The following is a 17,187-nucleotide window of genomic DNA, read 5'->3' as shown; positions in this document are numbered from 1 at the left end:
ATTTTTATATATTTTGCTGATCGTCAGAACTTTTATTAAAATCTCTATTAGAGACAAGCAAAAACAATTCTTTTTTATTATTCAGAGGACAGAATATTGTAATGAATAAAAGAATGCATCATATCAACCGGTTAATTAGTTACACGCGCAGATTATAATAATAAATCTAAAAATTGCAACCCTGACACTGAAGATTTTGTTATTATTATCTGAATCGTTTTCTTGAAGTTTGTGGATTTTTGTACGTGGGAATTGGTCGAAAAATTGTTTGTTAACAAAATTTATGAAATTTGTGAATGTGTGTTAATATTAATGTACATAAAAGTGCCACAGCAAATTGATTGATTAAATTACGAACTGTGGAACTAAAAAAATGGTCGGGTTCTGTAATGGGGAAAGTATGAGAAGCCTCAAATTAACGCAGAGTCTGAGGTTGCATTTGCAACAATAATAATAATATTGTGGCAATCTATTTAAAATTTTTCTATTAAAAATTTGCGATTGGAAAAACATATAATAAATTGAATAATTAATGTGTATTGAAGTGCATTTAAAAATTTTATTTTTATTATTTGCACTTTTTTGTGTTGTGATATATTTGGCGTTAAAAGGTCTCTGTGACGGTACACAGTCCAATTCTTGTCTGTCTTCTTAACTGTATGATTTAAACATAACATTAAAATTAACTGCTAGGAATCTACCCATTCTCAGAGATTACATGACTGTGGCACTAAATAACTTCGTATTGCGTGCCGTGCAAAACAAAAAAAGTACGTGCACAGTAGAAAGAAACTGCATAATTGTAACACTATTATCTAGAATTGTGTTTTGGACTATAATTGCAACGCGCCAATTTTAAAGGGACCAACTATAACATTCTGGCTGCCTCAAACGGAAAATTCAAGAAACTTTTTGGAGACATGGATGAGGAAGAGGAAGAAGTAACTGATATCAAATTACAAATTTTTCATAACAATCTTCGCGAAAATATTGTAAGAATTTATGAAAATATTTTTATTTAAACATTTTATTTTTGAGCATTCTAATAATTAAGTGAATATTTTTTGTTTTATTTTTGTTCTAAATTTAAGTAATATTTACAAAAAAGTAATATATAAATTACAGTTTGTTACACATTATACATGCCAACGTAGATGTGTAGATAGTACAATGCTTTTCAATATACATACAATTAGCTGTATTTTCATATAAATGTTAATTTATTATAAATCGATTTAATCGTTTTTTTAGTAAACATACATATGTATGTTGAAGCAAAGTATTCATTTACTTTGAATTTTTCTTTTTAGTGATCCTAGGGGTCGAATCAGGGCGACTGATAAAAAAATTGAAGGAAAGATTTATTTCAACGGTATAAAACAAGTTTACCCTTTAGGCTTTGTAATATTTATAGAATTTGACACTTTAATAATAATATAATAGATTGATTATTATATATCAATTGAAAAAAATGCAATACTGACTAAGAGGTTTTCCACTGGCTTACCAAATATAATATTTCCTTATAACAGGAGTTAGAGAAATTTCCTAAGAAGACGGACATTGATGATTATAAAGTGTTTACATCTCTGCAAAATGAAAGTAATAGATGGTATTATACATATAAGCGTACCAATTTGGTGGATATACGTATTATCACCGTGGTAGAATGGGAAATATAAGGCCATAAGATAAGATAAGAGAATTGCACCGCGACCTAATGCCTACTGTGCACTATCTTAAGTAACAACGACCCACTTAGCCCCAGCATATTGATAAGTTCCAATATACATTTTTTACGTTGCACGTCCCAAATCCAGCGGCATAACTCGGACTTCGGACTAAGTAGGCAATTGAGAAGTAAAGTCCTCTCGACGAACAAAAACAAAACTCTATAAGTCACTCATTATTCCTGTCCTGCTATATGGTGAAGAGTTATGGATGGTGCCAACATCTGATGAGTTGACGCTACGAGTTTTCGAGAGAAAAGTTCTGCGAAACATTTATGGTCCTTTGCGCGTTGTCCATGGCGAATATCGCATTCGATGGAACGATGAGCTGTATGAGATACCCGACAACATTGATATTGTTCAGCGAATTAAAAGCGGTTACGCTGGCTAGATCGCACAAACACTCCAGCTCTGAAAGTATCCGACGCAGTACCCGCCCGGATGAAACAGAGGAAGAGGAAGACCTCTACTCCGTTAGAAAGACCAGGTGAAGTAGGACTTGTCTTCGCTTGGAGTCTCCAATTGGCACCACCTTGCGAAAAGAAGAAACGACTGGAGAGCTGTTGTTAACTTGGCTATAACAGCGTTATCGAATACAACGATAAGGTGCCTGCCATTCGCAGAGGGATATAAGGTCCTAGTACTCATTTCTTTAACTACTCCGAATTTGGGTTTTTGGTATTGTTATTAGATTGTCCATTGGTCTGACCATCCTGATTATTTCGCTAAATATACACCTACACAAATCTGCCTCTATTAGTTTTAGGTGTTAATAAAAACTTTCAAGGTATTTGGATATCTGATCAAATTTTAATTTCCTCGCACATTTTGCATAGTCGTGTATTTGATATCTTGTTATATTGGTATCGCAAAGTCCATGCATCATTCCTTTATTGATTGAATTATCTGTGTGAATATTGTACTTATCAACGCAATTGTTTCCATTATCAGTGGAATTTATTGAACAATAAATGACCAATTCTCCTTTACGCACATGCAATATATTTGAGTAGTTGAACATACAAAAAAAAATAAGAATAAACCTTAACTTCGGCTGCACCGAAGCTAATATACCCTTCACAGATGCATTTCTTTTAGTAACTATGTGTTCAGTTTATATAGAAGCTATATGCTATAGTAATCCGATCTGAACAATTTTTTCGGAGTAATCCATGTCAAATTTCGTGAAGATACCACGTCAAATGCGAAAGTTTTCCATACAAGACCTTCATTCCGATCGTTTGATTTGTACGGCAGCTATATGCTATAGTAAGCCGATCTGAACAATTTCTTCGGAGATTACATTGTTGCCTTAGAAAAAAAATCTATACCAAATTGCGTGAATATATCTTGTCAAATGCAAAAGTCTTCCATACAAGAACTTTTTTCCGATCGTTCAGTTTGTATGGCAGCTATATGCTATAGTTTACCGATGTGAACAATTTCTTCGGAGATTACATTGTTGCCTTAGAAAAAAATCTATACCAAATTGCGTGAATATATCTTGTCAAATGCAAAAGTTTTCCATGCAAGAACTTTTTTCCGATCGTTCAGTTTGTATGGCAGCTATATGCTATAGTTTACCGATATGAACAATTTCTTCGGAGATTACATTGTTGCCCTAGAAAATAACCTGTGCCAACTTTTGTGAAGATACATTGTCAAATGCAAAAGTTTTCCATACAAGAACTTGATTCCGATCGTTCAGTTTGTATGGCAGCTAGATGTTATAGTCGTCCGATATTGGCAGTTCCGACAAATGAGCAGCTTCTTGAAGATAAAATGACGTTTGCAAAATTTCAAAACGATATCTTAAAAACTGAGGAACTAGTTCGTATATATACAGACAGACGGACCGACAGACAGACGGACATGGCTAAATCGACTCAGCTCAACATACTAATCATTTATATATATACTGTATAGGGTCTCCGACGCTTCCTTCTGGGTGTTACAAACTTCTTGACAAACTTAATGTACCCTGTTCAGGGTTTAAAAACAAGTAAGAAAGAACTAAGTTCGGGTGCAACCGAACACTTTATATTCTCGCAGGGAAACACCTTAAGGTGTAAAACGTCAACCAGAGGATCGAAATCCAAAAAAACTTATACATACATATACTATATACATATAACTCAATATACATGTAGTATATGGGAGTTGGGTTATACTCGACCCTATTTTATCCATTAACTATTATTACGCCACATAGTAAAAAAATGTTCCTGGGGTTAAATTTACCTCACACACAATCATCAATCATATGGAGCAGCCGAATGTTCGAAAATCCTGATATTACAAGGTGCGTTCCAAAGTAAAAACAGAACAAATCGTTTTTCGGCAAAATCAATTTATTTTATTCAAAATAGTCTCCTTCTGCTTTAATACAGCTTTTTGCATGGTCCAAAAGCATTTTGAACGAGTGTTTTAGCTCGTTGGCCGGTATGGGCGCCAGTATGCCGGTGCAAGTCTTTTGAATGGCCTCTACGTCTGCATAACGCTTTCCTTTCATGGGCCAATGCATTTTTCCGAAAAGGAAGAAGTTGCACGGTGCCATATTAGGTGAATACGGGGAGTGGTTAATGGTTACAATGTGATTTTTGGTCAAATAATCGTCCTTCGAATGTTGGATTCTGAGCAATTTTTGGTCGTCAGTCAATTTGTGCGGAACAAACCGTGCACACACCTTTCGTAAGCCCAAATGTTCGGTCAAATTGCGAGAAATCGATGTTTTGGAGATGTTCTATTCCATTTCCATGAATTTCAATGATGATTTCAGCTGATTTTTGATGAATTCACGCACAGTTTCGATGGAATTTCCGGTGATCACGGATTTTGATTGGCCTACATGTTGATCGTCATTTATGTCCTCTCGACCAAACTGAAAACGTTGAAACCACTCATGCACTCTGCTACGGGATAGGCAATCATCGCCATAAACTTGTTTCATCAATTAAAACAAAATTTAAAGTTGGCTCTTTGTTCGAAGCTCATTTTCCCACCGATAACACAAACATACTGACACTTAAAACGCAATAACTTCACTTCCAAACGATGAAATGTCATGAAATTCTCACTGGACAATCGATAAAAATAGAAGATTCTAACGCACCAGTCGACATAAGTATAGATGGTGCCACCAGGGGCGCTAGATTCAAAAAGTTTACTTTGGAATGCACCTTGTAGTTATATGGCAGCTAATTTCAATTGTATCTATTTTAGGCACAAAGATAAACTGGTATGAGTAAAACATGTTCTGTAATTTTCATTGAGATAACTCAAATATTGGCCGATATATGCAGCATAACGTCAGCTGGAAGTACGAAAATTGTTATATAGTTATATGGGGGCTCCGAAAGGTATTGACCCGATTCACACTATTTTCGATACACAAATATACTATTGCTAGGAATAGATTTTGTGATTAAGATAGGTTAATTTATTATATATATGTACATATTCTATATAAGTACATATGTATGCATACATTTTTTATAATAACATCTTTAGTTTTATTCGCTTTCCATTAACAACTCAAAATTTAATAAAATTTATTTTATTCTTCGTAGATATTTCTACTGCTTTTAATGTTGCTGTATCTTGCCTCCTATGCACTGATAACGCGCTTTCGCCGGAAAGATCGTGAAGATCTGTTTTCCACGGATGAAGATGAAGTGCTCGTCTATCGTATAAGGTATGTAATGCATATACATATGTACAAATGATAACAAATAACCATAATTCTATAGCTTTTTGTTAAACACTTTTTAAATAAATGTATTTTCTATAATAAGCTGTCGAACATAGTATGTATGTATGTACATACATATATACATTTGTGTCATATTTCATACTTTGTTTGGTTTGATTGCTTATAGCTCTTGGCTGTGTACATTTTCTATGGCGATCGCTGTTGGCGCCGCCCTTCTGCTCCCGATTTCAATAGCAAGCAATGAGGTTCTGTTGCTGTACCCTAACAGCTATTATGTAAAATGGCTCAATAGTTCTTTGATACAAGGTAATTAATTAGTTTATTTGCCTAGTTGTAGTTGTTTAGATAACTATAGTCACTATAATTGCAGGTCTTTGGAATCATATATTTTTATTTTCCAATCTCTCCTTATTTGTATTTTTGCCATTTGCGTATCTCTTTACGGAATCTACTGGTTTCGTTGGGCATAAAAAGGGTATAATTGCGCGCGCTTATGAAACATTTACAGTATTTAGCCTCTTAGCCACGGTGGTTTTAGGCATTACTTATGTACTCTCTGCTGTTATGGATCCAGATAGAATCGGATTTTTATCACTGCTAAGTATGTTTATTATTGACAATCAAGTATACAAAAAAATTAACTGTCAGCATATTGTCAAATGGAGCGAGATTCATTGTAAAACTTTGAAATGTTTTTTGGAATACTTTCAGATTTAGGCAGTGTGCATTTACCATTTTTATATTCGTGTGTATCATTTTTGGGAGTGCTATTATTACTCGGTAAGTATCATGAAAATATGAAGGTACAAAGAGTTTTACATACATATGTATGTAAATATGTATATTTGGCTGAAATGTTGAAAATAATAAAATCTAATATACATAAGTATGTATTTAGAAATCAGTTCTGAGTTTTTCTTGAAATGCAGTTATATAGCTGATTTCTTTAGTATTATTTTTCTTTGCGAATTTAATGCTGTTCTCGTAATTTTTTTCATCACCCAATCTCAGATAAGCAGCTGCTCTGTACAACCACGACCGCAAATTCTTCTCGTCCAATTTATTAATTACGTAATCAGCATCAATAATTGCCCGTTTAGAGTTTCTCAACCTATATCGTACATAATGTGGTTAAGATATTATAACAAAAATGTGTATATACATATACATATATATGTGTATGTAGTATATAATTACTTAAGATAGCATAGTGCTCGGTTGTTGTATAATATAGGACTGTCTTTAACGTGTTCAATAGCTTTTGTATACATTTGTATTGCCTTTTCATAGTTCTGCTTACGATAAGCATCGTTGCCCATGCTTGGTGGAGATAAAGATATTTCCCGTAAATAAATAGTTCCAAAATCATACATTTACTTAAACTTAACGCATTTACCTGCGAAAGTTTTGAGAAATACGCTCACGTTCCTGTCGAATCTTGGTTCTTTCGGCGGCATCCTGCTCCATCTGCTGCATAAATGTGTACTTGTCCATTTGTTGTGGACCTCCAGTGTCTGATGGGTCTTTTTGACCCGCTTTGCGATTGAGCACTGTGCGGTCTTGACGAACATTGACAATGAAATTATCCTGATTAATTTCGGACTTTCTATAAAATGTGAAATATCTGATTGTACGTTTGTTGGACATATACCTTTTTGGTCATCTTACGTTTCTGGCTTTTTAGCAGCACTTTCTGCATCGGATTTATTTGCGGCCGCCATATCCTCCAAAAGTTTCATTACCTGATTTACTTTGGATTCAAAGTTAAGAAAGTCCTCATCCATATCTCCCTGCGCCATATTAATTTTCTTACATATGGATGTGTATAATTTTTAAAATGAACTATAAAATTTATTCGTCATCAACTCCTTTGTGAGAGCTATTTTAAAACTAAAATTTATTTTGTTTGTTTGGCAAGTACAACCACAGCCACTGGTTTCTAGGGTAATTGTTTCGATGGAAAACGTGGAGAAGTATTGTTGTGTAAACTTAGTGTACTGTCTTTTCATATGTTAAATGCATACTTTCACAATTAATTTTGTATTATTTCAATAGTTTGCACACCGCTTGGTTTCGTTCGCCTCTTTGGAGTTGTGGGACAAGTACTTGTGAAGCCACATTTACTTCGCGACGTAAATGAAGAATACCAAGTGTTTTACATGGAAATCGCCAGTTTAAAGCGCAAAATTGCGAACATTGAACTACTAAATATTAGTATCAGCAGCAACGGCGGCGCCGGCAGTTTACACAACGATTATAGCAGTGGTTATACAAATGTTGGTGGATATTATCCTCATACGTCGTTGGGGCATCTTTATCAACGAAAACCTTTGGAAAATCACCAAACCGAGCAACAGAAGCTCAAACAAAGACTGAGAGAATTGGAGTCTGAAAGTAGAGAGTTGGAGAAATTACGCAAGTCATCGGCGTTTCAACGAAATTTCGTTTATCCTCTGGCAATGTTGTTGTTGCTCTTTTTCACCGGTATAACTGTTTTGCTGGTAGTCCAAAATACATTAGAGTTGCTAATTGGAATCAAAGCATTACCGCTAAGCACTCGGGTGAGTTTTTTCTTGTTACTAAGTATTAATATTTGACGAGATGAGAAAAATTAATGCTTAACATCGTCTTTCTTTTACCTTAATTCAGCAATTTACGCTTGGCATCACTTCGCTATCGAAGATGGGACCCTTTGGAGCAGGTTTAGAAGTGTGTTTAATTTTCTATTTAGGTGCGACTTCTGTTGTTGGCTTTTATACCATGCCTTTTATGCGCAATGTTTGTCCACAAAAACGAAAGACTTCTCTCGCACAACTAATACTTAATTGTGCGCTAGTTTTAATATTAAGTTCAGCACTGCCGCTGCTCAGTAGAATTATTGGTGAGTTACAAACGTCTTTATATATAAAAGTTTATTAATTATATATTTTTATTTCAGGCATTACAAATTTCGATCTATTGGGGGATTTTGGTGCTATCGAGTGGTTAGGCAATTTTCAAATTGTTTTACTTTATAATTTAGTCTTTGGCACCACGACAGCGCTCTGCTTGGTGAATAAATTTACAGCAGCTGTGCGTCAGGAATTGTGTGCGCGGTTAGTAGAGAACTATGTACTCTTCACTAATTATATGTCATTTATCAATTGATATGCATCTGAAGGAGACGGCATAAAATCTCTGCCCTTGAAATAAATTACTTTTATTTAGATTTTGTAGAGGTTTTGTGTCGTTGTTACTAACTAAGCAGAAGACGTGATAAACTTTTGTTTCAGAGCTTACAATTTATTTACAATAATTTCTGTTCATTTCTACCATCATAATATTATTCCTTTTATATATTTTCATTCAATTACCATACGAATATTATGTGAAGAGTGAAAGGAGAGTTAAATTATTAGGAAATAACGCCTAAGGTGTAAAACTGTAATTCAGCAAAGAAGTTTTTTTACTGATATGACAATTACTATATTCTATATTATTTTAAAACGATTTCGATGCACAGACGAATAATCGTTATTATTTGAAAATTATTTAAACTTAATTCCGAAATTATGCGGGGTGTGAATATTGTATACCACCAAACGGGTGTGTATAAGTTTCTATTAAATAAATTATTATGTATAATTTGGGAATGAAATTGGTTGTATTTAAAATGGACATGTTAAAGAAAGTATAAAATGTCCTAAAGTGCGTGACACGTAACATTTGAAATTATAAACAATCTTAATAGAGAAAAGCTAGTCAAATAATTTATTTAGTTGGAAAATGTAAATATTTTTTTATTTATACAGCCACTACATACATAATATGAAAACTATAAGTATATATTTGTGTATCTATGTATACATACACATTTCTAGTGCGCGGCCATAATCATTCAATCAATGGATTAATTTAGGGTTTTGGTTTATTTCTGGAATGCCCGCTATTCACTAAGTCACTGTCAGTTTTATAATACATATGTATGTAAATAATTTTGTCGAAATTAGAGTTTCATGATTGATCACACGTTAAATATGTATTTAAAATCGAATAAGACTTGATTGAAAAACCACGTTAAATTATGTGATAAAAAATACACTATATTTACGTGCTTAATAAAAATGACATACTCAGAACTAACCACGTGTGTTAATATTTGTATAATAGTTATACACTATCGTTATAATTATTGATAAGTAGAACCATTCTCTTCCCAAAAGCCATGCTGCGTCCTAAATAACTTTTTGCAATATGAAAATCATGCATTTGTTGTATGGTAATACGGAAGAGGTTGAACTCGATATTTGTATTCTAAAAAATATATGTCACCATTTGCATAGTCATTTGCAACTATTCCAAAAAGTTACCCATTTTATTCTGTGATTGTACCATGTTAGGTGGATCTATAGAAAAGGGTCAAATATCTGATAAGAAATAAATAAGATAAAATTGACAAGAATTTGTTTCTTTATTTATTGTAGATGTGTATATATACATACATACAAATCTATTATATTTTAATTATAATTGTTGTTTTGTCTCTGTGTAATTCTATAATTATTAAAGTACACTTTTTGTATTGTACTAGCCGATGCTTTAAAAAAGAACTTTCGGATAAAATTTTCCTATTTTCAAATTTAATGGCAGAAAAATCCTTTTAAACTTCTGTTTGTGATTTTTCTTCTCTTTTGTCAACTGCATATGAAGTGGCAATATTTGGGAATACTTTTGCATTAACTGCTCTGTCATAGTCACTTACATTTACGTTCACCATTTCATCAAAATCACGCATATCTAATTCATGGAGTGCTTGCTGTACCATTGCAGCCAGCTCTGGTGGTAAGTCTTTTAAATCGTTATACCTTTCTCTAGCGATATCTCTGTCTATGTGATGTGACTGAGAATTTGAATTGTATTTTGTGCTTGAGTTATCTCCCGATTCTGTGGTGGTAGATGGTGTCTTGTACGCATCTATGGCAGCTCTGGAGAATTCGTTGAGACTACGTATACCTAAAGCTTCTGCGAAACCGCCGTACTCTGAAGATAATATACTCCGGCCAGATTCTGTTGATAGAGAGTCTACGCAGTCTTCTGATATACCCAAACGAGACGTTTTTGAATCTTCATTTTCAGTTGTCAAAGTTTCAGTATCGTTTAATTTAAGGATTACTGAATATTTCGGATTAGCTGTAGTTGGTGTTACTGTGTCTGTTTCTAATATGTCACTCGAGTCCACAGATGAAGCGCTGTAGTGTTGCAGCAATAACTGAGTAGGTGAGTATTCACTAATGTAAGATGATGTTGTTCCAGTTGTAGTTTCAATGCCCGATAAGCACTGAATGCGTTGGTCCAATTCAGCAATTTTTGCCGCAAGAATTCTATGAGGGTATATTATATAAAATGATTGAATTAGAAACAAACCGCACTATAATGATGAACAAATTCCGCATAATTTCTCCCACATCACAATAGCGAATGGAATACTGCAATATTTTGTTTTTAGGGGGCTCATTAATTAGTTAAATTAAAGTAAAAAGTTTCTAAGCTGCTTTGTTAATCCCCGTAAAAATTTGATTTAACAATTATTCTACAAACTTTGTTCAATTACTAAATGAGTTTTAATGAATAATATTGCTAGCTTAAAAAAATATATATTTATTAATAAAAAATAATTTTCGAATGCTAAAAAGGGAATAATATGTTTTAATAAGTGACATCAGCATCTGTTCTTACTTGTTGGTTTTTTTCTGATGGTTTAAGGCAATATGTTTATCGTTTAAATTATCCAGTAGAGCCAAACAAAGAGATTTTAAGTCTTGAATTGTTTCGGTTTTTGTGGGCAAGTCCACACCATTCTCAAGCATTGTTTTAACTATAAACATGAAGAATTGGGTATCAAATTTAGCTAAATATATTGAAATATACGATTTCTATTAAAAAAAAATGAATTACATTAAACTTTACACAACATCAATGGTTTGACAAACATACTAATGTTTTACCTTGTTTATGAGATAAAATACTTTCATCATTTGCACTAGAACCTAGTTTAACTATACCCTTCTTACGCTTCGTTTCCAACATAGTCTTTGAAGCATGAAATAAGTTAAATTTAACATTAGTTCTTTAGTGAAACAATGTTTTTATATTCACCGGAAATTTGTGTCTGTAAATTAATCAATATTTTGTCGTTTATTTTTACCTTGTATTTGGTTAACGATTGTTTAGTTATATCAAGTTCGCTTTCAAAGTTTTTTAAACGTTCATGCAGGTACTTATTTTCCAGTAATATGCCATCAATATCAAGGAACTATGTTATAAATAAAATATTGGATTGTAGTATTTCACAAGTTATAAGATTTATATATTCTACCTGTGGATGCGCTTTGTTCGCGTTCAGTGCATTTAACAACGCATGGTTTAACCGATGAGCCTTACATTTGTAAGCATCTCGTTCAGATACGATATCTTCTTTCTCATCAATCAAAGTTTTTAAATCAAAGGCTAGTTGCAAATTCTAAAACCAAATCTCTAATTGAAGATGGATTAAGTGAAGAATAATATTTTAAAACCTTTTTTTTTAAGTTCTCCAAATGGTAGATAAAACTTGATCGTTCTTTCTTCCATTGAAGAGCATCGCTATTATTAGTATCGTCAGCCATGTCCATTTGTGTTTTTTCACAATTTCCTTCTTTGCTGGATGATCTAAGAAGTTCAATATCACCACGCAGTTCGTTTAGTTTTTGTTTCAGAGATTCTACTTCGGTGGTTAGTTTTATATTTCGTTCGCGGGTTTCATGTAATATTGACGCAACACTAGATTTATTACCGTCTATACCGACGCACCCATTGTACCCATTGTTGCGCGTTAAGGCAGAATACCTTAGTTGCAACGTTTCTGCCATCAATTTGAATTGGTCACGTTCTGTCCGAAATTGCTCCAATTCTTTGCGTATAATACGTAGAGCTTCCACCTTGCTCATCAGCTTTCTATGTAATGCAGATGTCTGTAAAAAAACGTTAATATGCATTATCACCAACTGTGTATAGAAAATAGAGAAGTGGCATAACAGTAAGCAGGCAAAATCAACATGCCAATTCGATGTGAAACAAATCAATTTCTTCATTTACGTTGAAGTCTCCCATATGCTCGGTAATCATATTAAAATCAACCGGATCCAAATGATTATGTGAATGTATTTCCTCTCCCATCAACATCTTTTGTAACTTAAATGAAATATTAATAAACAATTAAATACTTATAAGAGATATGTCAGATTAATGAACAAGTTGAAAATTTTACCTAAAAGTAGCAATGACATTTGAACCTTATCTCAAAATGTGCTGCCAGTATTAAGATATTTATTTTAAGATACATTTTTACCAAAATGCTCACTAATTCAGATCTATTATTTTTGATTATTATCATTATTATAATTGTGTATATAATTTTTTAAGTACAAAAACAAGAACTGATTGAAATAATGTATAAACTAAATGTGTAAAAGTAACATTTATAATTTAATTTCGGCAGTGATAATGAAATTATTTAGCAAATGCTATCAAATAGCATTGCCAGATAAAATATTTTCTCGAAAATATGCATGTATTCTTTTGTTTGAGTACATTTACGTCAAAGTGAAACAAAGCAAGGCGAAGCAAATTTTAGGCAACTCTCATCTTTTTATGCTTTGACATGCAACAGTCGCTATTTTTATTAGATAGCGAATCAGAAATTAATCCCTGGAATGAATTGTCATGCAGAGCGAGGAAAATTTTATGGGAGTACGAAATAAATGAAGGGAAGAATTTGATAATATGTTTGACAGTATCTACAAACTCTAAATAAACGCGGCAGTGGCAAATTACTGTCTCTTTTTACGGAGTACAGTGAATACATCTTAATAATACTGTTACTGATGACTTTGTTATTAAATAAAAACTTAATAATTGCGAGCTTTGAGTTCTAGTGAAGGATCGATGGCAAAACTCAACTAGAGTATCGGAAATAATTATATTAAGGATTTCATACTCAGCGCTAAACCATATTATGTTTATTGTTTATATAAAAATTGAAATTTTTTTATATTTTTGGCATCACGACATACAGAAAAGATAAACAAGATCTCTGAGATAAATCACATATCGAATGATATATACGTTACAAAGTCAACCGGAAGCTGTAAAATCCTGATTTTCGATAAATGGATTATATATAGTATAAAGATACATGTATAAATTATAGGTAACCCGATTTTACCCATTTTTGACAAAAAAGCACATTGTTCTTCATTACTGGCGTAGACACCGCTTACGCGGTTATAGCCGAATAAACAACCGCGCGCCATTCGTTTCTTCTTTTTGCAATGTGGCGCCAATTGGAGATTCCAAGCGAAGTCAGGTCCTTCTTCACCTTGTCCTTCCCCTGACGGCTTTCTTCCGAGACTGTTGTTTACTTTTCATTGCGGGTGTTTTTTATGTCACGGGTCCCAAGCCCAGCGCACCACCCTGAGGTGAGCTGGTTCGCCTTCTCACTTTACCTCGCCTTCAAACGGATGTTCTTTGGTTACCCAGAGGATACTTGATCTAAGACCGGAAGTCGGAAGTTGCTTGAGCCATTTATGTAAAATAATCGTTTCTGGCCGCTCCCAAGTGAATGGCTATCAGAGAACTTTCCTCACCTGCGTGAACTTCTACACATGACTTCATTCCCCACATTATTATTGGAAAATAATCTATCTGAATTTGAATATCTTATTCTCACATACGAAAAAATGCGGCGGCTTACAGAAAGTTTCAAAACCGGAGCATACTCTTGTAGAACCCCCAAAGGTGATCTAGTCACCGATGCCCAGAGCATACTTAAATTATGGAGGCAACACTTCTCCAGCCTGCTGAATGGCAGTGAAAGTACAACGCCAGGAGAAGACGAACCCGATTCCCCAATCGATAACGATGGAGCAGGCGTTCCATTGCCCGACCATGAAGAAGTTCGAATAGCAATTGCCCGCCTGAAGAACAACAAAGCGGCAGGGGCCGACGGATTGCCGGCCGGCGAAGAACTGATAAGGAGCATGCATTAGCTTCTTTGTAAAATATGGTCGGACGAAAGCATACCCAACGATTGGAATTTAAGTGTGCTATGCCCAATCCATAAAAAAGGAGACCCCACAATCTGCGCCAACTACCGTGGGATTAGCCTCCTCAACATCGCATATAAGGTTCTATCGAGCGTACCGTGTGAAAGACTAAAGCCCACCGTCAACAAACTGATTGGACCTTATCAGTGTGGCTTTAGACCTGGAAAATCAACAACTGACCAGATATTCACCATGCGCCAAATTTTGGAAAAGACCCGTGAAAGGAGAATCGACACACACCATCTCTTCGTCGATTTCAAAGCTGCTTTCGACAGCACGAAAAGGAGCTGCCTTTATTCCGCGATGTCTGAATTTGGTGTCCCCGCAAAACAAATATGGCTGTGTAAACTGACCTTGAGCAACACGAAAAGCTCCGTCAGGATCGGGAAGGACCTCTCCGAGCCGTTCGATACCAAACGAGGTTTCAGACAAGGCGACTCCCTATCGTGCGACTTCTTCAACCTGCTTCTGGAGAAAATAGTTCGAGCTGCAGAACTAAATAGAGAAGGTACCATCTTCTATAAGAGTGTACAGCTGCCGGCGTATGCCGATGATAGCCGAGCTGTACGAGATATTCGACGACATTGAAATAGTTTAGCGAATTAAAAGACAGCGGCTACGCTGGCTAGGTCATGTTGTCCGAATGGACGAAAACACTCCAGCTCTGAAAGTATTCGACGCTGTACCCGCCGGGGAAGAAGAGGAAGAGAAAGACCCCCACTCCGTTGGAAGGACCAAGCGGAGAAGGACCTGGCTTCGCTTGGAATATCCAATTGGCGCCACGTAGCGAAAAAAAGAAACGACTGGCGCGCTGTTGTTAACTCGGCTATAATCGCGTAAGCGGTGTCTACGCCAATTAAGAAGAAGAAGAAGATTCTCACATATATGTATATATATATATTTATTTATAATATATACGTAAACAGTGATTAACGTACCAAAGTTTACAGTACAGACAATGATACTTTTTTAAGGAACTATTTTACGATGGCAATGTAATAACTTAATTATACGCTGAATATACATACATACATATAGCCTGTAAGCTTGCCACGAAGAAGGAAGCTTCGGAGACCTATAAAGAGTGTGCATATATAAACGAGCAACATAGCGGGCTGAGTCGATTTGACCATGTCCGTCTCTATATACATACGTATGTACGTCAACTAGTTCCTTAATATTTGATATATTGATCTGAATCTTCATACATTTGCTATCCAAACTAGTCCATCAAAAAAAAGTATGTATGGTGTATTTCTTATTTGTAGGTCAGATGAAGGTCCTCAGAACAAATATTTTTTCTGATTATGTAAATAACCTTAATTCCCTTTAAGGTTGTATCAAACAAGGTGGCTGTACTGGCAAAAAGTTTTCCGTTAGATGCAAATCATTTGTCCTCCATGTTTTCAGAATTAGTAATACACAGAAACGCACCTGTGAAGGGTATTATAACTTAGGCGCAACCGGAGTTAACTTTTTTGGTTTTTCAAGATTTCAACTCTTGAGTCTCCAGTACACCGATATAAACAAGTATATACATACATATGTAAATAGCATTTAAAATTTAGTTTTATTTAGACTTTATACATCAGATTCTTATATAATATTAAGCCATTGTGCATTATACTAAATATTACGTGTAAAGTCAATATACCATTTATTACATATATAAATATTATATAAGTACTATAGGTATTTTTGAAAATATACCCAACACAATAAATCGAGTATCCTTTGCCATTGAAATTTCCAGCAGGGCGAGGAGATTTCAGTTAGAATTCCTATGGAATCAGGCTTGTTTGATCGATGCATTCCAAATATCTATGCAGTATCTGCAAATGTTTATTTGAAACCGATAGGCATTGTCGATTCAATCGTCACTCATAATACGTTGAATACAGTAACTATCTAAATGATTGAGACAATTTTTGTGTGTGAAATCTGTTAATTGCTTGCTTTAAATTTTGATTTTTGTGCACGTTTTTGTGTTAAATGTAAATCGCAGTGTGAAGACAATGTTTGTACATAAAAACACTCGGGCGCAGTTCGCCCAGCATGCGGCAGCAATACGAGGCGACAGCAGCTCCGAGGACGAGGAAGAAGGAGGCGATGCATTGCAGGTGAAATCCTGCTATCTAATTATACTACTATGAATTTGTATTAAAATATTTAAATTTCAACATATTTTCATAATAATATATTTCTAAATGATATAACAGGTTATGTATACGTGTAGTGTCATTGGTTGTACTCACACACACAGGTCCAGGAATATACTATACTATTATTCAAGTATTATGTAATTTGGCAGCATGTTTTTTAATGTTGTGCCCGCATTCATGCTACCCAACATCTGACAAAATTCATTTATTTGGCAGTGTTTTCGAATGACTGTTCATACATACATATGGAATTCCTAAGTGGAAATTATAAAAACGTAGATAGTATATGTATAGTATGTATGGCGTTTTTACATAAATAAATCTTGTTAAATTCGTGTTTTCTTAGGCATTATTAATAGATTTGTGTTATTCTGTTTTATAATCCTACTTTTATTCAATTACTATGATCTAAAAAATCATGAATTTCGTATTCCATAATAATTTCAAATTACAAGTAGTTT

General features: G+C 34.3%; 4 protein-coding genes across 11 annotated transcripts in view; 2 read left to right on the top strand and 2 right to left on the bottom strand.

Annotated features, from left to right (window-relative positions):
- The first annotated feature begins 211 nt into the window (after positions 1–211).
- On the top strand, positions 212–9,564 carry LOC126751804 (protein Lilipod). 6 transcript variants are annotated; one of them, XM_050462347.1, is made up of 9 exons: positions 212–376; positions 712–992; positions 5,300–5,424; positions 5,609–5,748; positions 5,813–6,043; positions 6,154–6,222; positions 7,498–8,003; positions 8,092–8,323; positions 8,381–9,564. In XM_050462347.1, the coding sequence occupies exons 2-9, from the start codon at positions 921–923 to the stop codon at positions 8,587–8,589; spliced, it is 1,584 nt and encodes a 527-aa protein (XP_050318304.1). In that variant the 5' UTR covers positions 212–376; positions 712–920; the 3' UTR covers positions 8,590–9,564. The 6 variants fall into 6 exon arrangements, with proteins under 6 accessions (XP_050318304.1, XP_050318303.1, XP_050318302.1 ...); XM_050462346.1 differs by having other exon boundaries at positions 694–992; XM_050462345.1 differs by having other exon boundaries at positions 212–398.
- LOC126751805 (tetratricopeptide repeat protein 12) lies at positions 6,028–7,499 on the bottom strand. Its single transcript, XM_050462349.1, has 4 exons — positions 7,111–7,499; positions 6,839–7,048; positions 6,640–6,762; positions 6,028–6,553 (listed from the first exon to the last, which is right to left on the bottom strand). The coding sequence occupies exons 1-4, from the start codon at positions 7,239–7,241 to the stop codon at positions 6,337–6,339; spliced, it is 681 nt and encodes a 226-aa protein (XP_050318306.1). The 5' UTR covers positions 7,242–7,499; the 3' UTR covers positions 6,028–6,336.
- Positions 9,565–9,873: 309 nt separating the features above from the next.
- On the bottom strand, positions 9,874–12,812 carry LOC126751803 (coiled-coil domain-containing protein 149). 3 transcript variants are annotated; one of them, XM_050462339.1, is made up of 8 exons: positions 12,728–12,812; positions 12,520–12,651; positions 11,997–12,431; positions 11,798–11,941; positions 11,627–11,734; positions 11,427–11,511; positions 11,158–11,296; positions 9,874–10,802 (listed from the first exon to the last, which is right to left on the bottom strand). In XM_050462339.1, exons 2-8 carry the CDS (start codon positions 12,640–12,642, stop codon positions 10,082–10,084), a joined length of 1,755 nt encoding a protein of 584 aa, XP_050318296.1. In that variant the 5' UTR covers positions 12,643–12,651; positions 12,728–12,812; the 3' UTR covers positions 9,874–10,081. The 3 variants fall into 3 exon arrangements, with proteins under 3 accessions (XP_050318296.1, XP_050318297.1, XP_050318298.1); XM_050462340.1 differs by lacking the exon at positions 12,728–12,812 and having other exon boundaries at positions 12,556–12,715; XM_050462341.1 differs by lacking the exon at positions 12,728–12,812 and having other exon boundaries at positions 12,496–12,569.
- Positions 12,813–16,427: 3,615 nt separating this feature from the next.
- Positions 16,428–17,187, top strand: part of LOC126751624 (dynein axonemal heavy chain 5) — a 34,721-nt gene continuing 33,961 nt past the window's right edge. Inside the window, 1 exon segment of the mRNA XM_050462027.1 lies at positions 16,428–16,684. Coding sequence (XP_050317984.1) covers positions 16,580–16,684 — 105 coding nt within the window. The 5' untranslated portion in view covers positions 16,428–16,579.

This window comes from Bactrocera neohumeralis, chromosome 2, assembly GCF_024586455.1.
Source record: "Bactrocera neohumeralis isolate Rockhampton chromosome 2, APGP_CSIRO_Bneo_wtdbg2-racon-allhic-juicebox.fasta_v2, whole genome shotgun sequence".
Classification (NCBI taxonomy): Eukaryota; Metazoa; Arthropoda; class Insecta; order Diptera; family Tephritidae; genus Bactrocera; species Bactrocera neohumeralis.
The sequence above is the reverse complement of the archived record's forward strand: the minus strand, read 5'-3'. Positions and strand labels throughout refer to the sequence as shown.